The sequence below is a fragment of the Podarcis filfolensis genome (genome assembly GCF_964270895.1).
Source record: "Podarcis filfolensis genome assembly, chromosome: 7".
In the NCBI taxonomy this organism is placed as follows: Eukaryota; Metazoa; Chordata; class Lepidosauria; order Squamata; family Lacertidae; genus Podarcis; species Podarcis filfolensis.
This window is the reverse complement of record NC_139603.1, coordinates 87,996,056-88,018,645: the sequence shown is the minus strand read 5'-3', so window position 1 is coordinate 88,018,645 and position 22,590 is coordinate 87,996,056. Positions and strand designations below refer to the sequence as shown.

The following is a 22,590-nucleotide window of genomic DNA, read 5'->3' as shown; positions in this document are numbered from 1 at the left end:
TATGCAAATCTCTGCAAGAGTGAATATTCACTACGTCTGTTTGCGGCAGCGTTGGACGTCATAAAAAAAAGCTTTACGGCTTGTTTTCACCAGATAAGAATCTGACCCATTGCTTCTTTCAGAGACCTACATAGTCTACAAAGACTTTCAGAGACAACAGGATACCTGATGCATTGCAATACTTATTTTCACTATCGGCACTAACCTCCACTATTCCCCCCAAAAAGAAAAGGAAGTTTGACCACCGGACCTCAGCTCAATTTGTGTCAAGGGTCGTAAAGACTTAATAGGTTTTCTTTCTGATTGTGCCACAAATAGCGATAGCCCAGCAGTGGAAAAAACGGGCAGAAAAATCCACAGATCTGTGGTTTAATGCTGTGTGGCATGTAGCTGTATCAGAAAGACTTAGCTGCCGCAGAAGGGCTGTATGAGCAACTTTAGAAAAAGACACATTTGGACGTAGTATGACATTCATTTATTTCTGGAAGAGATTTCCCATTGCTTGCCACCCAAAGAGATCTTTGGAGATGCTATCCAAGTACCTGATTTGTCTAAAGCCGAAACAAGGGCACTCCTGTAATTTTCACTCACGGCAAGTATGCAACCATTTAATGTTTATTCATTGATAAAACAGTATATATATTTGAAGTGGAAGAGGGGTGGTAGAGAATCTGACGTACCAGACGCCTTCTGGAAAGCCTCGATGGCGCAGTCCACGCCTTGCAAGGTGGTACGGTCCTGCCGAGCGCCGATCTGGGTGTGCAGGGCGCCGATATTGAAAAGCACGCTCCCTTTTTCGAAGGCCAAGGCCCGCTGGTAGGAAGGCACGCCTGTTAAGGAGTCATACCTAGAAGCAGGGAGACGAGGAACTCTGTGAAACTGGAGAGGTTTGGGCAGGAATAGCAACCTGGGCGCCTCCGGGTGTTGCCAGACTACAACTCCCATCGTCCTTGAACGTTGGGCCATTCTGGCAGCAGGGGTTGATGGGAGTTGGAGTCCAGCCACCTCTGGAAGGCCACAGGCCCCCCCCCCCCAGCAAAAATGTTGGGTGGGACTGGAAGAAAGGAGATGCCATACAGGGCTTCTCTGGGTGACACTTTATTCCGCATTCATCCTGATTTGCTTGCACAATGCTTATGCAACTGTCAGACTACATCCTGCCTTTATTGCACATTTGTTATGATTTGGCTATGCAGTGTTTATTCATCCTGATTGGCTAGTGCCTCTGCTCCCATTCTAACACGGCTCGTTGCTTTTCCCAGTAACCTTCCTAACCACACAAACACACAAATTTTGTGTGTGTGTGTGTGTGTGTGTGTGTGTGTGTGGATTTGTTGAATCAGTGCTGGTTTTTTTGAGAAAAAGAGGTGCCGGAGCTCACCTCCCTTGTTCTCTTACACAGTCGTATCTTGGAAGCTGAACAGAATCCGTTCCGGAAGTCCGTTCAACTTCCAAAACATTCGCAAACCAAAGACGGCTTCTGTTTCTGATCCTGCAGCCAATCAGAAGCCGCAGAAGCCCCGCCGGACGTTCAGGATCCAAAGAACGTTCACAAACTGGAACACTCACTTCCGGGTTTGCGGCATTCGGGAGCCAAAACATCCGAGGACCAAGGCGTTTGGGATCCAAAGTACCATGAACCTAGTAACCTTTGCTGTTATCTGCTCATTTTGATCTGATAGAAGAAAGGACATTGTGGCAGTGGTTGAGCGCTCTGGGATGGTGAGTACGAGTGGGGTGAGGATCTCGCTCCTCAGGTCTTTGTAGAGAGTAGAAGACAGGAGGATGTGGGCCGCTGTTTCGGTGCTACCGTCTCCACAGGGGCAAAGGCGTTTCTCAGGCGGGATCTTCAGTAGAAGTATGGACTTGGCAAAGGACTCTTAACTTCTGGATCCACCTAAACTTAAATCCCTAGTACAGTGGTACCTCTGGTTGTGAACGGGATCTGTTTTGGAGGCCCGTTCACCACCTGAGCAGAACGCAACCTGCATCTGCGTGTTCACGGGTTGCGCATGCACAAGTGGCGAAACCTGGAAGTAACCCTTTCTTGTACTTCCGGGTCGCCGCAGGACGTAACCTGAAAGAACGTAACATGAAGCGGACGTAACATGAGGTACCACTGTACTTCAAGACTTCCATAAAAGTGCCTGGCTTAAAACCGTCTAGCCAAAACTTCACTCTTGTGGCCTATCCCCACAACACCTACTCACTATGGGCCCTACTAAAGCAAACAGTCTAACTGGTCAACGTCTAAAAGATATCGAGCATCAGAACAACCTGGCCACTATAAGGAAATCCTGCCCTTGGCATGTTCAGTTTCCATCTCTCCATTTTGATTCTCTGGCCCCATATCTGCACAAACTTATTATCCCAAAATACAGACGTGCTTTTACACTTGCAAGACTGGATGTTTTGCCATCTGCGGTACTCGAGGGTCGATTCCAAAAGATCCCACCTGAGAAACGTCTTTGCCCCTGGGGAGACGGTAGCACCGAAACAGTGGCACACGTCCTCCTGTTCTGTACTCTCTACGAAGACCTGAGGAACGAGATCCTCACTTCACGTGTACTAACCATCCCAGGGCGCTCAGCCACTGCCACAATGTCCTTTCTTCTATCAGATCAAAATGAGCAGATAACAGCAAAGGCTGCTAGATTCATAGCAGGGGCAATCAGAATAAGGGCCACTAACTGACTGCTGATTCAGGACTTTAAATTGTGCTTTTATATCAAATTTCCTTTTCTGCGTATACTGTAATGTTTTACTGTTGCTATGGGCATTGGCTAATGCGAATGAAGTTTTCTCTCTCTCTCTCTCTCTCTAAGGACCAAGGCATTTGGGATCCAAAGTATGACTGTGATGGCAATGGCGCCCACCTGAGAACTGCTGGAACTGAGTTCCTCTGAGTTCTGGTTGAAAAAAAGCACCGTGTTCCACTGGGGGGCAGAATGCTTTAATCCACCTGAAGTTCCAGCAAGCACTTGAACCAGAGTATCGTTGGCTTGGAAGGGGCACCGAGGGTCATCCAGTCCAACCCTCTACAATGCAGGAATCTCAGCTAAAGCATCCAGGACAGAGGGGCTTCCAATCTCTACTCAAACACCTCCAAGGAAGGAGAGTCCACAACCCCCCAAAAGAGTCTGTACAAACAGCTCTTACCCTCCCAAAAAATCCCGATGGGCAGTCTTGCGGCATTAGGTAACTGACTCTTGCTGCTTTGAGACGAAACACTAGCAGTACTGAATAATAAAGTATGCTGATCATACAGACAAACACGCGCTGTTTGCCTTGAACTTTAATATTCCTTTTTGTTTTAAAGCAGAGGTTGGACGGCCACTCGCCAGGGAATCTTTGGCTGCGATTCCTACACTGCAGGTGGGGGGGTTGGAATAGAGGACCTTTGGGTGTCCCTTCAAGCTGCACAATTTTATGATTCTAGGAGCTCGGGACATATTTCTAAGCACGGAAGCCCTGTTCCCAAGGCAGGGGGATTTGGCTGGGCCGGACCAGGCTTGCCCACCCCCCACCCCGGCCAGGTTTTCCCCGCCCACTCAGCAAGACCAGGAGAGGCCCGACTGACCAGTGGAAGAAAATCCCCAGGTTCTTGTTGGGAGGGAAGAAGCGGTTGTCCAGGAAGTACAGCTGGCTGTAGTATTCCATGAGCAGCTCCAGGCCTGCCTCGTTCCGGCTGGGGGTGCGCATGGCCTAGAAAGAGTGGGGAAAGAAAGAGAGAGAGAGAGAGAGAGAGAGAGAGAGAGAGAGAGAGAGAGAGAGAGATGGAAACCTGGTCAGTGCAAGCAATATTAAGCTAAGTGGAGCCACGGTCTGACTCGGAGCAAGGCAGCTGCCTACATACATATCAGATCCATGAGAACCAGAGCCTTGCTTTTTATATTTAGGAAAGGGGGCCATGAGGTCATAAATACTCTCTTCACTGGCTGAGGGATAAGCAGCTGATCGTAGAATCCCAAGCAGGTAGCAACAATAATGTAGTCGTTTTCCCACAGCGACGTCATTTTTGCGAGGGTTCACGTCACATGCGTGAACTTGTGCCAAACCAAACAGCAACCCTGCAAGGCAGGGAGTTCAGGGATATTTTTGAAAGATAATTTCATAAGTCGTGTGTCATTGCCTCTCGATTTGTATTGCATATGCTCTTGGACCTGGGTGCAAGGCAGGCAGGTGCAGACGAGGGCTGGGCAATATCAGCTTTCCAGCATCGCAGTATATCAACCAGCCAAACATCGCGGTCTTGCAATATACCGTGAAATGGAAAACACAAGCTGCTGTGGCCTCAAGCCTGCAAACTGCCAGGTGAAATTGCTGCAGCTTTAACCGCCGGAGCAGAGGCCATTTTACCCCCCAACCTAGCGGGCTGGGACAACGTAGCTTGTTTGTACGGCTCAGCTGGGGCGCAGGAGGGCTCCCCAACCCCAACAGAGCCAGCGCCGGGCTGGGGGATCCTTTAACTGCTCATCTGAGGGAAGCGGCAACCACACATTCCTCAGCCGAGAAGTTAAAAGATGCAGAGGGAGGAACAAACTGTATCAGCGCCTCCCAATTTAGCTTTCTTCTTCCTCTGCGCAGTACAGTGGAACCTCTACTTACGGACATAATCCATTCCGGCGGTCCATCCGCTGGTCGAAACAGATGCTAGAAGAGGCGTATTGTGCGCGTGCGCGGTCGGCAGCAGTGTGCTTCAGCGCATGCGCAGAAGTCGCTTCCACGCATATCGCAACAAACGTGTTGTTTACTTCCGGGTTTGCCGTGGACGCAACTTGGAACGAGGCATATGTAAGTTGAGGTTCCACTGTATGAGGGCAGACTGGGATGGCGGTTTCACTCAGCGACGAATCACTTGTGAAACTGCCACCGCTCTCAAGTCCCTCTGCTAGAAACGCTCGATGGAGGAAGTCGCTAGCAGAGGGACTCAGGAGCGGCAGCAGCTTCACCAGCAATACATCTCTGAGTGAAGCCGGCATCACGGTCTGCTCCTCATACCCGCCCTGGGCGATATATTGATATATCACCCAGGCCTAGTGTAGACAAAGTCAAAGATGCGGCAGTAAACACCTCCGTTTGGCGCTTCATCCTAATAATAATAATTTTATTATTTATACCCTGACCATCTGGCTGGGTTTCCACAGCCATGCTGGCCAGCTCCCAGCAGCATATTAAAAACACGATAAAACATCAGACATTAAAAACTTCCCTAAACAGGGCTGCCTTTAGAAAAGTCAGATAATTGTTTATTTCCTTGACATCTGATGGGAGGGCGTTCCACAGGGCGGGTGCCACCACTGAGAAGGCCCTCTGCCTGGTTCCCTGCAACCTCACTTCTCGCTGTGAGGGAACCGCCAGAAGGCCCTTGGCGCTGGACCTCTGGGGGCTGAATGATGGGGGTGGAGACGCTCCTTCAGGTCTACTGGTCTGAGAGGGTTTAGGGCTTTGAAGTTCAGCACCAACACTTTGAACTGTGCTCAGAAATGTACTGGGAGCCTAAGGACAATCAGGGACCCAAAGCACAGCAGGCTATTTCTCGAGAGCAAAGCTGCACTCACCTGCCGCAGCTCCACGAGGTCTTTGATCTCGCTTTCGTACAAGGCACCGTCTTCACCATAGTGCTCCCAGATCATCTCCTGGGAAGGCAGGAACAGAAAACAAGAGAAGGCTGCTTTGGCAGCTGCCGATCTTCCTAAACACAGTTTCTATACTGATCCCATATACCGTATTTTTCGCTCGATAACACGCACCCAACCATAACACGCATGCAGTTTTTAGAGGAGGAAAACAAGAAAAAAAATATATTCTACACGAAACAGTGGATGTATGATTTTTGTGGTTCATGCTGTGCCCACAGACATGTGATCTGATGGTGAGTTTGGGGTAGCCCAATGCAAAAATCCTGAGGATCCATGTGGATCCATGTTTGTAACCACGTTTTTGCACCACTGCGGCCCCAGGCAACAGTGTGTGCGTGATTTTTTTGGTGCAAACTGTAGCCATGGACATGCTATGTGATCTGATGGTGAATTTGGTGTGACCCAGTGCAAAAATCTTGAGGATCCATGTGGATCTGTGCTTTGTAACCACGTTTTAAGTGGGGAGGGAAGGAAAAGTACTCAAGGGACAAGGAGCATGCGTGGAGCAAGCTCTGCTTCTCTCCCTCCTCCCCCCCCCCCCTTAGTGAGCTGAAAAACTTTGCTGGAGGGACAGAGAGCCTGCTTGCTTTAAAGGAGCCTACCAGACAGGAGCCGCTTACACTTGTGTAAGCAGCTCCTGTCCAGTAGGCTCCTTTAAAGCAAGCAGGCTCTGTTTCTCTCCCTCCTCCCCCCCCCTTAGCGATCTGAAAATCTTTCCTGCTATTTCCAGCAAAGCGGGAGAAGAGCTGCTGAGTGGGGACGAGAGAGATACAGAGAGCCTGCTTGCTTTAAAGGAGCCAACCGGACAGGAGCTGCTTACACTCGTGTAAGCGGCTCCTCTCCCCTCCCGCTTTGCTCCTTTAAAGAAGCAGGCACTCTGTCCCTCTCTCCTCCCCATTCAGCGGCTCTTCTCCCGCTGGAAACCACGGAGGAGGGAAGCATTCGCTCCGTAACACACAGACATTTCCCCTTACTTTCTAGGAGGAAAAAAATGTGTGTAATGGAGCGAAAACTATGGTATTTCCACCCTTAAGAACGTAAGAGGACCCTCCTGGATCAGGCCAATGGCCCATCAAGTCCAGCGTCCTGTTCTCACGGTGGCCAACCAGATAAATAATAATAATAATAATAATAATAATAATAATAATAATAATAATAATAATAATTTATTATTTATACCCCGCCCATCTGGCTGGGTTTCCCCAGCCACTCTGGGCGGCTTCCAACAAAATATTAAAATACAATGGTCTGTTAAACATTAAAAGCTTCCCTAAACAGGGCTGCCTTCAGATGTCTTCTAAAAGTCTGGTAAATAAATAGATACCCATTTTGGGAAACCTGCAAGCAGGTTTCGCACACAAGGGCAACTCTTCCTTCCTGTGGTTTCCAAAAACCGGGATTCAGAAAAATCGCTGCCTCAGGCCCTGGAGGCAGAACATAACCACAGTGGCTAGGAGCCATCGATAGCCGTCTCGTCCTCCACGAACTTGCCTGATCCCTTTTTAAAGCCATCCAAATCACCACTGGCTCCCGTGGGAGTGAACTTCACAATATGCTATGCGTAGAATTTGGCTTGCTAAATGCCACCCGCCTCCACAAAACAGCAATGAATTAACCTTGATCTAGCCTACTGTACAAGGGACGCCGGTGGCACTGTGAGTTAAACCACAGAGCCTAGGACTTGCTGATCAGAAGGTCGGCGGTTTGAATCCCTGCCACGGGGTGAGCTCCCATTGCTCAGTCCCTGCTCCCGCCAACCTAGCAGTTCAAAAGCACGTCAAAGTGCAAGTAGATAAATAGGTACCGCTGTGGTGGGAAGGTAAACAGCGATTCCGTGAGCTGCTCTGCTTCGCCAGAAGCGGCTTAGTCCTGCTGGCCACATGACCCGGAAGCTGTACGCCAGCTCCCTCGGCCAATAAAGCGAGATGAGTGCCGCAACCCCAGAGTCGGCTATGACTGGCCCTAATGGTCAGGGGTCCCTGTACCTTTACTAGCCTACTGCACAAATGCAGGGTTTAAATCCACTGTGTTTTGCCTCAGATTCCCATGCAGCGGCCTGGCTGAAAAAGATGCCCTGCTCCGATGAGCATGCATGCACAAGAAGGAGTCTCCAGAGAGGGGGACCCCGGGCTTCTTAAGAAGCGTGAGCCCCCCAAACACAGTGTCTCCATCTCCCTGCGCTTAACTCTCCGAAGCCGGCCTTCCGAAGGCAGAATCGTCCCAGACTCTGATCGGCAGAAGACTCTCCTAACCAGAGTGGCTGGGGAAACTCAGCCAGATGGGCCAGGTATAAATAATAAATTATTATTATATATAATTATACCTTCAGGGGTTCTGCCCAGTCCAGCTCCTTGGTCTCTTTGAGCCCCAGCGGGACCATGGGAACACTGATGGAGTCACTGAGAGAGAGAAACAGATCACAGGTCAGGGGCAAGACATTTGCAAGGATGGAAGTGCCATTTTTTGCCACTTGCAATTCCTAACCTTTTTCCGTCTTGAATCCAGTTCCCCCCATTTCTTTTTTTTTATAATAATTTTTTTAAATGATCATTTTTTAAAAAAATTGTTAAATCATTTTTATTAATTTTCCAATAAAAAACATCCAACTAACATATCAAATCATAATCCAATAAAAATAAAAAAATAAAATAAAAAAAGATCAAATTATCTTCCAAATTGTAATTATTAATTTTTGGACTTCTCATAGTCTGGACCTTGAAGCATATCTATCTCCAAATCTCAATCCTGCCTCTCGTCGTTATTTCCACATTTCCACCTCTCTAACACTAAATATATATAATAATAAAAATTATTATAAAAAAGAAGAAGTTAATTCTTTTTTATAATAATTTTTATTAAGTTTTACTTTTTTATCCTAATAACAACCTCTCATGTAACAAAAAAAATACAATTCCCAAATTTCCCCCGGCTTCCCTCAACTTTCTCTTCTGGTTTTTTTCACATATTAACTTCTCCTGCTTGCTTTGTATCTTAACCTTAAGTTCTTTATATTAAATATTGTTATACTTTTACCATTTTAACATCACCTTCATAATTTCTATGTGTTGTTTTTTGTTAGTTTTAAGTGTTTACTCAAACCCTGCTAGTGAGTCCATTTCTTTACATTGTTTCTGTAACTACAACATAAATGGTTCCCAATCTTTTTTAAAAGTATCTTTTGTCTTTGTCTCTAAGTCTTTCTGCTAACTTCGCCATTTCAACAAATGCCATCAATTTTTCTTCCCATTCTTCTTTGGTTGGTATTTCGTCGCTTTTCCATCTTTGGGCTAGGAGTATCCTAGCCGCGGTTGTAGCATACATGAAAAAATTCTTCTTCTCTTTAGGCAAATATTCACCTGAAACGCCTAATAAAAAGTTCCCCTCATTTCTGCTGCATTTTGCAATTTTGTTTTTTGTTTTTTTAAAAAAACCTTATGAAAAACTTTCTTTTTAAAATTTCATTTGAATACACCCCATACAAAAAGAAAATATGAAGATACACAAATATCCATCACCTCCTAACAACTAAAGAAGAAGAAAATAAAAATAAAAAACACCACCACCAATACATTAAATATTACTCACAATACATTTAACATAAAAATGACTTTTTCCTGTATAGCTGATTTCCCATCTACTGCTTACTTCTATTTCTCATCCATTTTTCAACAGTTTCAGGACAAATTACATAAGAACTAGGGCTGCCATACGTCCGGATTTTTCCAGACACAGCTGGGAAATGGGCTCGACGGGTAGGACTCGAACCCACGACTTCAAGTTACAAGAAAGCAGATTCAGACTAAATATTTGGGGGGGAAACTTTCTGACAGTAAGAGCTGTTTGACCGTGGAACGGTCTCTTTTGGGAAGTTGTGGACTCTCTTTCCTTGGAGGTTTTTAAGCAGAGATTGGGTGACCACCTGCCAATGATTCTTTGGCTGTGATCCCTGCGATTGCAGGCGGGTTGGGCTAGATGACCCTCGGGCCCCTCACACAACTCCAGAGTAAATGCAATTATTTACACCTTGGCGTCAGCTCAGGTTTGATACTGCAATTGTTCAGTGGCTTGTTAGAGTACCATTTCTATTTATTGCTGCTGCGTAATAGAATATAGATTTACTGAATGAATGAATGAGGAGCCCAGGATGCTGGGAATACGTAGCAAACAGGACTGGCAGAAATGACCGGCAGAATCCAAGACCAGGGAAAAGAGACGGCGGAAGAAGATTGGAAGAAATTTAAGGACTATCTTAAGAAACATTGTAAAATTATTGAATGTTAGAACGATGTTGATTCAGAAATTAAGTGGTTATAAGCTGTAATGATTATGTAATCAAGAAAAGAAAGGTCAAAAATTATATAGAAATTAGGGGAAGGATTTGTTGAATTGAATTAATTAGAGATTGGAATACAGAAAGGGGAGGTATGAGGAGGTCGGGAAAGTAAGTTTTATGAATATAAGGGATTGAAATTATACTTGTTGCTGTATGTGTTTTGTATGTATTCTTGCTGTTTCTGTTTTTTGTTTTTTTTATTTTATATAAACTTTTAAAACTTTAATAAATATCTTATATAAAAAAAAGAGAATACGTAGCAAACTTTCCCCTCTCACAGGGTGGAAAAAAGAGAGCTCCTCTTGCAGATCTTAAATAGAGACCTCAGACTGCAGAGGCAGGAGAGGAAGCGCTGGGTAATAAATCAAAGAGGGAGTATAATTCAAGCTTGAAACGTTTGACTCAGCATCAGGGAGGGTCATCCCTTTCTGCAAGCCTAAAAATGAAGAAAAAGAGCTTTGCAGAGGCAAAGGACCAGCCCTTAAGATGAGGAAATTGGGGCAGCGATTCTTTCAAAGTAATTAAGTTGCTTTAAACCCGCCGCAAAGGACTAGCTTCTTTTAATAATAATAGCAATAAAGCCAGGAGTGATTTTTTTTAAAAAAAGCAAAACCAGCTTTGCGAATGGCAAGGGACTAAGGGGAAGATGCAGCCAGAACCTCCAGGTTTCCATACAAAAAAATAGCTTCCTGTGTGGTCTAATTTATTTATTACAGTCGTATTCCATATTTTTCTCCAAGGAGCTCAAGGTGATGTATAATAATAATAATAATAATAATAATAATAATAATAATAATAATTTATTATTTATACCCCGCCCATCTGGCTGAGTTTCCCCAGCCACTCTGGCGGCTTCCAATCAAGTGTTAAAAACAATACAGCGTTAAATATTGAAAACTTCCCTAAACAGGGCTGCCTTCAGATGTCTTTTAAAGAGAAGATAGCTGCTTATTTCCTTCACATCTGAAGGGAGGGCGTTCCACAGGGCGGGCGCCACTACCGAGAAGGCCCTCTGTCTGGTTCCCCGTAACCTCACTTCTCGCAATGAGGGAACCGCCAGAAGGCCCTCGGAGCTGGATCTCAGTGTCCGGGCAGAACGATGGAGGTGGAGACGCTCCTTCAGATATTCTGGACCGAGGCCATTTAGGGCTTTCAAGGTCAGCACCAACACTTTGAATTGTGCCTGGAAACATACTGTGAGCCAATGTAGGTCTTTCAAGACTGGTGTTATATGGTCTCAGCGGCTGCTCCCAGTCACCAGTCTAGCTGCCGCATTCTAGATTAATTGCAGTTTCTGGGGCACCGTCAAAGGTAGCCCCACATAGAGCGCATTGCAGTAGTCCAAGCGAGAGATAACCAGAGCATGCACCACTCTGGGGAGACAGTCTGCGGGCTGGGAGGGTCTCATCCTGCGGACCAGATGGAGCTGGTAGACAGCTGCCCTGGACACAGAATTGACCTGCGCCTCCATGGACAGCTGTGAGTCCAGAATGACTCCCAGGCTGCGCACCTGGTCCTTCAGGGGCACAGTTACCCCATTCAGGACCAGGGAGTCCTCCACACCTGCCCGCCTCCTGTCCCCCCAAAACAGTACTTCTGTCTTGTCAGGATTCAACCTCAATCTGTTAGCCGCCATCCATCCTCCAAATGGGCTGTGGTTCCAAATTTCGGGGGCAACTGCTGCCACCTGCCACCCCCCTTACCTGTCATTCTGGTAGACATCCATGCAGCTGTTCAGCTCCTCCAATTCCTCCTTTAGTAGTTGCAGGTTGGAGTTGACGTAACTGAGTTCTAAGGCAACCGTTTCCTTTACTTTGTGGTTATTGGTGGCCCTAAAAAAAACAAAGGAGGAAGAAAACGTCACCTTATTCATCCTACTTGTTTCACACCTATCTGCAAAGGGGCTAACCTTGCAGAGCTGCTGCTGCCAGTCCGTGTAGACAATATTGAGTTAAATGGACTAATGGTCTGATTCAGCATGAGGCAGCTTCCTATAATTACCACCATTATTATTAATAATAATTTATTACCCGCCTTCCACCTTAAGGTCCCAATAAGGGTTACAGCATTAAAAGCAACTTAAAGCAACTTGCAGCCCTAACAATAAGGTGTCCTAAAAACTTGAACTTCAGGTGCCAAAGGCTAGGATAAAGAGGTGCATCCTCAGCGTTCACCAAAAGCTGCGCACCACAGAGGGGCCACCACAGAGAAGGCCCCGTCTCTCTGAGATGCCACCACCCCAAAGTCTCTGAGGGCGGAGGAGCTATCATTCACCAAAAGCTACGTACCACAGAGGGGCCACCACAGAGAAGGCCCCGTCTCTCTGCCAATCAGGGCACCCGAGAGGATCTGTAAGGAGGGAGTCTTTCAGATATTTGGGAGCCAGGTCATTTAGGGCTTCAAACACCAATGTGAGCACCTTGAATTGGGCCCAGAAGCAAATTGGCGACCAGCGCAGCTGTTTTAAAACAGGGGTTGTGCGAGATCTACTAAAAGGCCAATAATCCCCCTGCTGCATTTTGGAGCAACTCAATTTTCCGAGTCGTCTCCAAGGGCAGCCCCACGGAGAGCGTGTTGCAGTAATCTAACCTGGAGAGCACAGAGTACACACACTCTTTTGCCCACTACACTGCCCCGGGCGTTCACACAGGTCTCAGCTAGATAAAACTTTATTCGCATTAGCCAAAGGCCATAGCAACATTAAAACATTACAGTATATGCAGAAAAGAAAATTTGGCTTTTTCCATACAAAGGGTGGCAAACATATACCATCAGCCTTAGAAATCTTCCAAGCTAAACCCCGAGCACAGCTACTATATGGGGCTCAGATTTGGACCTTAGCACTTTGGAAGCTGTTCAATTAAAGTTTCTAAGGCAGATTTTTTTCTGTATTGCCATGCGTCCCAAAGGCAGCATTCAGACTGGAGGCAAGTCTCCCTCCAGTACGGACTTGGCAAAGAACTCTTAACTTCTGGCTCCAACTAAACTCAAATCCCCCCGGTTTACTATCCCTAGTACTTCAAAACTCCCATAAACTTATATGCAGAATTCATCATGTGAAAGTCTGGGCTAGATGAATCCCAAGCAGGATTGAAGATTGCCAGAAGAAATATCAACAACCTCAGATATGCAGATGACACAACCTTGATGGCAGAAAGTGAGGAGGAATTAAAGAACCTCTTAATGAGGGTGAAAGAGGAGAGCATAAAATATGGTCTGAAGCTCAACATCAAAAAAACAAAGATCATGGCCACTGGGCCCATCACCTCCTGGCAAACAGAAGGGGAAGAAATGGAGGCAGTGAGAGATTTTACTTTCTTGGGCTCCATGATCACTGCAGATGGTGACAGCAGTCATGAAATTAAAAAATACCTGCCTCTTGGGAGAAAAGCAATGACCAACCTAGACAGCATCTTAAAAAGCAGAGAGATCACCTTGCCGACAAAGGTCTGTATAGTTAAAGCTACAGTTTTCCCAGTAGTGATGTATGGAAGTGAGAGCTGGACCATCAAGAAGGCTGATGGCCGAAGAATGGATGCTTTTGAATTCTGGTGCGGGAGGAGACTCTTGAGAGTCCCCTGGACTGCAAGAAGATCCAACCTCTCCATTCTGAAGGAAATCAGCCCTGAGTGCTCACTGGCAGGACAGATCCTGAAGCTGAGGCTCCAAGACTTTGGCCACCTCAGGAGAAGAGGAGACTCCCTGGAAAAGACCCTGATGTTGGGAAAGATGGAGGGCACAAGGAGAAGGGGACGACAGAGGACAAGATGGTTGGACAGTGTTCTCGAAGCTACCAGCATGAGTTTGACCAAACTGGGGGAGGCAGTGGAAGACAGGAGTACCTGGCGTGCTCTGGTCCAGGGGGTCACGAAGAGTCGGACACGACTAAACAACTAAACAACAACTAGCTTGGGCCCCGAAAGACAGCTAGCTTGGGCCCCGAAAGACAGAGGAACAAAGTCCTTTTGGATCGGGCCAAAGGACCATCTCTGCGGCCCAGCATCCCCTCCCCTTGTGATTCATGGAAACTGCTATTTCCAAGGCAAAGCAGCTCCAACACTGCAAATAACATCAGAGACCTATTCCATCACTCCCTGGCGCAGAGTGCCATGGGGAGGGTCCCTGCCGCAGCTCTGGAGGAGTTTGGGGTCGGCGACCCAGAAGATGCCTCTCAGCTCCCAGGACATCCGGTGTTTTGCTCCTCAATTATTTCCCAAAGCTGACGCAGAGCCTCCTGTGCATTCTTCCAAATCTAGCAGGGCGGCAGGGTTAAGAATCCCAGACTCCTACACTCCCGGCAATCTGCTTCGGCTTTCGATTCCTTGCTTGAGAAAAGGAGAGTGCAAGCGATTTGCCCCTTGCTAACCCAGCAAGTTTTATGTTGCCTTGAGCACGCCAAAGCTAGGAAAGGCGAAAGCCTCTCAACTGTTTTATTTTTTATTTTAAAAAAGCATATTCCTAAGGGATCTGTCAATACAAAAGCATGTTTTCCAACTTCTTTCCCGGTTCCCCTTAAAACTGCTCCTTCCAATCACTGATTCTCCATTTAAACACAAGCACAAAAATCTCCGAACCTGCACGATGAACTGCTGCCCCAACAGAATCTGTGATGGAAGTTCTCCGTAAACACCCATCAGCATTTCAGGGTGAATTATTCCAAATAAACGCATTGTTATGCAATCTTGCATTACAGACATGTTTTTGTAAGCCAACTCCTAAAAATAATAATATTTTATTTATACTCTGCCCATCTGGATGGGTTCCCCGAGCCACTCTGGGCGGCTTCCAACATACGTAAAAATAATAATCAAACATCAAACATTAATAGCAAGAATCTAAGAAAAAGTCACAATAATTATTATTGTGTTTTTAATATTCTGTTGGGAGCCACCCAGAATGGCTGGGGAAACCCAGCCAGATGGGCAGGGTATAAATAAATTTATTATTATTATTATTATTATTATTATTATTATTATTATTAAATAAACAAGTTACAGGTAGGTAGCCGTGTTGGTCTGCCGTAGTTGAAACAAACAAACAAACAACATTCCTTCCAGTAGCACATTAGAGACCAACTAAGTTTTGGAGGCAGTGAGAGATTTTACTTTTTTGGGCTCCATGATCACTACAGATGGTGACAACAGTCACGAAATTAAAAGAAGCCTGCTCCTTGGGAGAAAGGCGATGGCAAACCTAGACAGCATCTTAAAAAGCAGAGACATCACCTTGCCAACAAAGGTCTGCATAGTTAACGCTATGGTTTTCCCAGTCGTGATGTATGGAAGTGAGAGCTGGACCATAAAGAAGGCTGATCGCCGAAGAATGGATGCTTTTGAATTCTGGTGCTGGAGGAGACTCTTGAGAGTCCCATGGACTGCAAGAAGATCCAACCGATCCCTTCTGAAGGAAATCAGCCCTGAGTGCTCACTGGAAGGACAGATCATGAAGTTGAGGCTCCAAGACTTTGGCCACCTCATGAGAAGAGAAGACTCCCTGGAAAAGACCCTGATGTTGGGAAAGATTGAGGGCACAAGGAGAAGGGGACGACAGAGGATGAAATGGTTGGACAGTGTTCTCAAAGCTACAAACATGAGTCTGAACAAACTGCAGGAGGCAGTGGAAGACAGGAGTGCCTGGCGTGCTCTGGTCCATGGGGTCACAAAGAGTCGGACACGACTAAACGACTAAACAACAACAAAGTTTGTTATTGGTATGATCTTTCGTGTGCATGCACACTTCTTCATGCATGCACACGAAAGCTCATACCAATAACAAACTTAGTTGGTCTCTAAGGTGCTACTGGAAGGAATTTTGTTTGTTTGTTTTAAAATAAACAACTTATATCAAATAAATCAATATTCAGTAATCCACTAGAATTCAATAGTAAACAGTAACAGAAATGCAACTTCTTCAGTGATTTTAATCAATGCCTTTTTCTGCACATTTTGTCCCAGTAAACACATTTTGCATTACTCGTCTAGATAGCAGAATTGCAAAATTCAAAGGAAGTGTGGGTTTCAGAGGATGGCTGTGTATTGGAATCTGCACGTTAAGTTTGCTTTGAAGTGACAACTGCAGCGAGTTTCTTCCCCATCTGTTACCTGACTTGCACTCTGCAGCTGCTGCAATCTTCCCTCCCTTGCCCAGGCTCACCTGTCAACCCCTGACCCTCTTCAAAGGCTGCTGTGGAGGTCAGAACCAGTCTGGGAAGCTGCTGAGTCACTTCTGTGCTCCGTGAATCACATCCTAACCCTGTCACAGCTCATACAATGCTAGTTTTGCCTTCCAAACACAGAATCCAAGCCGAACTTTCTGGGCACGGATCGGAACGTCTTGGAAGGGTTGAGGGGTGTGTGACGGGCTGGCTAGAACTCTGAAGAGGAACCAAACCACGCTGCAACACTTTGTTGCAGTTTGCAATGTTTAACGGATGCATTTATCAAACTTTTTTTTTCTGGGCGGCCTTTCACCCCTAAAGGAAAGTCACCAGTGAGGGAGTTTCAGTACTATCTCAAAACAGGGGTTTGGTTTAAAGGGTTCTATTCAAGAACGAAAAAAATGCATCCCCAAACCCCAAACTGCTCTGTGTTTGCAGATTAAGCGCATGCTCAGCACTCCCAGAGCCCATGTGCAAGGCGGAGAGCTTAAATGCTCTTTCCACACCAAGTACCCCAGGCAAGGGACGTGGGTGGCGCTGTGGGTTAAACCACAGAGCCTAGGACTTGCCGATCAGAAGGTCAGCGGTTCGAATCCCCATGATGGGGTGAGCTCCCGTTGCTCGGTCCCAGCTCCTGCCAACCTAGCAGTTTGAAAGCACGACAAAGTGCAAGTAGATAGATAGGTACCGCTCTGGCAGGAAGGTAAATGGCGTTTCCGTGCGCTGCTCTGGTTTGCCAGAAGCGGCTTAGTCATGCTGGCCACATGACCCGGAAGCTGTACGCCGGCTCCCTCGGCCAATAAAGCGAGATGAGCGTCACAACCCCAGAGTCGGCCACGACTGGACCTAATGGTCAGGGGTCCATTTACCTTTACCTTACCCCAGTCAATCCTAGCATGGAAAGAGCGTTTAAGCTCCCCGCCTTGCTTGGGGCAAAACCAGCGCCAGATTACAAGCTAAACAAAGCTATAGATTAGGGCCCCCAGAAAGATTCAAAAGGAAAAAAACCCTGGATGTACAGTGGTACCTTGGGTTACAGATGCTTCAGGTTACAGATGCTTCAGGTTACAGACTCTGCTAACCCAGAAATAGTACCCCGGGTTAAGAACTTTGCTTCAGGATAAGAACAGAAATCGTGCGGCAGCGAAAGGCCCCATTAGCTAAAGTGGTACCTCAGGTTAAGAACAGTCTCAGGTTAAGAACAGACCTCCAGAACGAATTAAGTTCTTAACCCGAGGTACCACTGTACATTTCCAAAATTTAAGATAAAAAACAAATAAAATAAAACCTACATACAGCAACAGTGTTTTGTGTTGTGTAGGCTCCTAGGATGTAAGTCATGGGCCCTGCCTGCTAGGCTGCTCCCTAAAATATCACTGGTTTGCTCATTTCTATATATAGGGTGCCTACATTCTGCATGGACTGGTTGCAAGGCAACATGGGCAAATGGCTTGAAATACCTATTAGGTTCATAAATTACCATATAGCATATAAAAAGGTAAAAGGACCCCTGACCATTAGGTCCAGTCGCGGACGACTCTGGGGTTGCGGCGCTCATCTCGCTTTACTGGCCGAGGGAGCTGACGTACAGCTGGTCATGTGGCCAGCAGGACTAAGCCGCTTCTGGCGAACCAGAGCAGCACACGGAAACGCCGTTTACCTTCCCACCGGAGCAGTACCTATTTATCTACTTGCACTTGGATGTGCTTTCAAACTGCTAGGTTGGCAGGAGCAGGGACCGAGCAACCGGAGCTCACCCCATCGCAGGGATTCGAACCGCCAACCTTCTGATCGGCAAGTCCTAGGCTCTGTGGTTTAACCCACAGCGCCATCCGTGTCCCTAATAAAACCTTAGGTCTACCAAAACGCTTTGGAACACTGCGCCCGACTTTCTGCATCACGGCAAAAGGTGCTGCGAGTCCTTGGTAAGCCCATGCCCCCCTTGATTATTATGTATTAAATTTGCATACCACCCTTCATCCGTAGAAGAGGAGTTTGGATTTGATATCCCACTTTATCACTACCCAAAGGAGTCTCAAAGTGGCTAACATTCTCCTTTCCCTTCCTCCCCCACAACAAACACTCTGTGAGGTGAGTGGGGCTGAGAGACTTCAGAGAAGTATGACTAGCCCAAGGTCACGGAGCAGCTGCATGTGGAGGAGCGGGGAATCGAACCCGGTTCACCAGATTACAAGTCCACTGCTCTTAACCACTACACCACACTGGCTCTCTGGGCAGTTCACAGAGTTAGGTTTCTAGCCCTCAACATCTTGCAGATACACCCGACGATGGAAAGGGGAAAACAACTGAATGAAGACGAAGAACTACAAACCTGAAGAGGTTCTCTGCCCCTGCCCGCATCCTCATCTCCTTGTTGATCTGCTGGTTGATTCGCGCCCGGCGGTGCTGCAATTTGCTGCGCTGAGTCTGCGCCAACGGATCGCAGCCCTGTTGCAGAAAGAGGAGGAGAAACATTGCTTAGCACAGAGGGACTTCGATGAAAGGTCCCAGCTTCCATTCCTGGCATCTCCAGGAAGAAGGAGACAGCGGTGGCCTAGTGGTTAGAGCAGGGTTTCCCAAACTTGGGTCTCCAGCTGTTTTTTGGACTACAACTCCCATCATCCCTAGCTAGCAGGACCAGTGGCCATCAAATGATGGGAATTGTAGTCCAAAGACAGCTGGAGACCCATGTATGGGAAACACTGAGTTAGAGTGCTGGGCCAGGACCTGGGAGAGAGAGCAGGGTTCGAATTCCCCACTCAGCCATGAAGAGAGAGATAAAACTTTATTCGCATTAGCCAATGGCCATAGCAACAGTAACACACTACAGTATACAGTGGTACCTCGGGTTAAGAACTTAATTTGTTCTGGAGGTCCGTTCTTAACCTGAAACTGTTCTTAACCTGAAGCACCACTTTAGCTAATGGGGCCTCCCACTGCCGCTGCACAATTTCTGTTCTCATCCTGAAGCAAAGTTCTTAACCCGAGGTACTATTTCTGGGTTAGTGGAGTCTGTAACCTGAAGTGTCTGTAACCCGAGGTACCACTGTACACAGAAAAGGAAGTTTGATGTAAGAGCACAAAGTCTTGTATCAGCCATCAAGACTTATTGGCCCTTATTCTGATTGCCCCTGCTATGAACCTAGCAGCCTTTGCTGTTATCTGCTCATTTTGATCTGATAGAAGAAAGGACATCGTGGCAGTGGCTGAGCGCCCTGGGATGGTGAGTACGAGTGGTGTGAGGATCTCGTTCCTCAGGTCTTTGTAGAGAGTACAAGACAGGAGGACGTGTGCCGCTGTTTCGGTGCTACCGTCTCCCCAGGGGCAAAGACGTTTCTCAGGTGGGATCTTTTGGAATCGACCCTCAAGTACCGCAGATGGCAAAACATCCAGTCTTGCAAGTGTAAAAGCACGTCTGTATTTTGGGATAATAAGTTTGTGCAGATATGGGGCCAGAGAATCAAAATGGAGAGGTGGAAAATGAACATACCAAGGGCAGGATTTTCTTATAGTGGCCAGGTTGTTCTGATGCTCGATATCTTTTAGACATTGACCAGTTAGACTATTTGCTTTAGTGGGGCCCATAGTGAGTAGGTGTTGTGGGGATAGGCCACAAGAGTGAAGTTTTTGATAGACAGTTTTAAGCCAGGCACTTTTATGGGAGTCTTGAAGTACTAGGGATAGTAAACCGGGGGGATTTGAGTTTAGGCGGAGCCAGAAGTTAAGAGTTCTTTGCCAAGTCCGTACATCTACTGAAGGGAGACTTGCCTCCAGCCGCAATGATGCGTTTGGGACGCATGGCAATACAGAAAAAATCTGCCTTAGAAACTTTGATTGAACAACTTCCAAAGTGCTAAGGTGGTTACCAGCTTGCTGAGCGAGCCTGGAGCAGCCGGCCCCTGTCTCTCAGCCTAACCTACCTCACAATCGGACATCAAGAATCACAAGACAGAGAAACCAGTAGGAGAACACTTCAATCTCCCAGGACATTCTATACAAGATCTCAAAGTAGCTGTATTACTACAAAGGAATTTCAGAAATAGACTGGAAAGAGAAGCTGCTGAATTGCAACTCATTACCAAACTTAAAACCATGGAGAGACCTGGTCTGAACAAAGACATTGGATTCTTATCTCATTATACATGACAAAGCCATTTTTCACCTTCTCACCCCTTGCTTTTTCCTGTAAGACCTATTGCAGTCGTTAAGAGTCGTCAACAGGCTCATCACAGCTATCTGCCAATCACCCATTCCCACCACCCTTCTGAGTAATACCCCTCCCCACCTTCTCACTATATAGAAGGATCTGGCAACTTCTGTTTCAGTGTATCTGAAGAAGTGTGCATGCACACGAAAGCTCATACCAAGAACTAACTTAGTTGGTCTTTAAGGTGCTACTGGAAGGAAAAAAAATTTTTTGTTTTGACTATGGCAGACCAACACGGCTACCTATCTGTAACTACCTCACAAGGTTGTTGTTATGCCTGGCCCACGACACCTTTGGTAAAGGCTGTTCTCCAATTGGAGCGCTCGCAAGCCAGTGTTTCCCAGTTGTCGGTGGTTATACTACATTTTTTTAGATAAGAAGGGACCTGCTGGATCAGAGCAAAAGCCCGTCAAGTTCAGCATCCTGGATCTTGCAATGGCTAACCAGATCTCCTCAAGAAGCCCCCAGACAGATGGCAAGTGTCCTCTCCTGCTGGGCGATGCCTCTTCTGCACCCATGGAGAGTTGTGGTCAATTATGGCTTCGGATTTACACTGGAAGTTGCAGCCACTTTGTGATTCCAACCTTTCCCCATATATGGGGAGACAGGAAAGTTGCTTCCATCTGTTAGACTCCCAGCTCCCACCAACCCCAGGCACCAGGGCCAGTGCTCAGCTGGAGTCCCAAAAGAGCCAGGCGGCCAAGGGAGCCAGTGTGGTGTAGTGGTTAAGAGCGGTGGACTCGTAATCTGGTGAACCGGGTTCGATTCCTCGCTCGTTCACATGCAGCTGCTGGGTGACTGTTATGTACTGAGTTGAATAGGATCCAAACTGCAGCAGTCTGATTGGTCCTAGAACAATAGGATTCAGAATGCAGCAGTCTGATTGGTCCTAGAACAATGCAGCAGTATGATTGGTTGGCAGGAACCACCCAATCATGCTCCAGATAGAAGTGAACCCACAACCTGATTGGCTTACAGTAGAATTCCGGAATTAGCCAATCATGTGCAGCCCATTGTGTAAATAATGTATATAAAGCAGATACTTTGAGGGGACTTTCATTCATTCCTCCTCACCACTATGAGCTGAATAAAGAGCATGAAATCACTTTGCGACTCTGAGTATATTTCAGTGACCTTGGGCCAGTCACACTTCTCTGAAGTCTCTCAGCCCCACTCACCTCACAGAGTGTTTGTTGTGGGGGAGGAAGGGAAAGGAGATTGTTGGCCGCTTTGAGACTCCTCTGGGTAGTGATAAAGCCGGATAGCAAATCCAAACTCTTCTCCTCTTCTTCTTCTTATGCCTGTTACATTTGCCCTGGAATAGGTGCGGGGAACCTTTGGCCTGCCAAATGCTGCCGAACTACAACTCCCATCAGCCCTGGCAAGCAGTGGTTGGGGGTGATGGGAGTTGTAGTGCAGCTATACCTGAAGTGCCAAAGGATCCCCCACACCAGCTCTTCAGCAAAGGAGCAACTCTGAGACTGACTGCCCCAAGCATGACTTTCCCGGAAGGAGAGCAGCTTCCCGATTGAGAAAACTGATTTTAGAATGAATTGATTTTAGAACAGATTGTGATTTTATGTAAACTGTGTTACTTTTACTATTGTTAGCCGCTCTGAGCCCGGCTTCGGCTGGGGAGGGCGGGATATAAATAATGTATTATTATTATTATTATTATTATTATTATTATTATTATTGATACAATTCGGAGCAGGAAAACTGTGTCTGTCACCTTGAACTCCTTGGAGCAAAAAGTGGGATAAAAATGCAATAATTAAGAGGCAGGAATGGATATGTGGGGATAGAGTCAGTGACACCCCTTTTGCGATATGGGGGTGAACTTGGCGTCCTTTTGATCCTTTCCTGCTCTGATTCCACGGTCCCCCTGCACGATCGCTGCAATTTCACAGACCATCGCTTCAGCGTTTTCATTTCTTGACTCTCTATTTAAAAATGAATTTGTTTTGCTCTTACAGTCCTCTAGCTTGCTGCTTGTTAATTTGTCCTAATGTTAAGTGTGATCTTTAATCTTTCTGGGGCTTTCTACACTGCCCGGAAAACTCCTGTCCATGGGCCCCTGACGAATGCAAATGAATAAATAAATGAAGTGTGAAATGAAGAGACCAAATACCGTATTTTTTGCTCTATAAGACTCACTTTTTCCCTCCTAAAAAGTAAGGGGAAATGTGTGTGCGTCTTATGGAGCGAGTGCAGGCTGTGCAGCTATTCCAGAAGCCAGAACAGCAAGAGG

The 22,590-nt window shown here is 46.6% G+C and overlaps 1 protein-coding gene across 1 annotated transcript in view; it reads right to left on the bottom strand.

The window, feature by feature from the left end:
* Window positions 1-22,590, bottom strand: part of RHPN1 (rhophilin Rho GTPase binding protein 1) — a 52,007-nt gene that overhangs the window by 12,569 nt on the left and 16,848 nt on the right. Inside the window, exons 2-7 of the mRNA XM_083624263.1 lie at window positions 18,465-18,580; window positions 11,679-11,807; window positions 7,966-8,041; window positions 5,562-5,639; window positions 3,581-3,705; window positions 681-847 (exon numbers count right to left, since the gene is read on the bottom strand). Of these exons, the coding sequence (XP_083480389.1) occupies window positions 681-847; window positions 3,581-3,705; window positions 5,562-5,639; window positions 7,966-8,041; window positions 11,679-11,807; window positions 18,465-18,580 (691 nt within the window). The remainder of the gene's footprint in view (window positions 1-680; window positions 848-3,580; window positions 3,706-5,561; window positions 5,640-7,965; window positions 8,042-11,678; window positions 11,808-18,464; window positions 18,581-22,590) is intronic.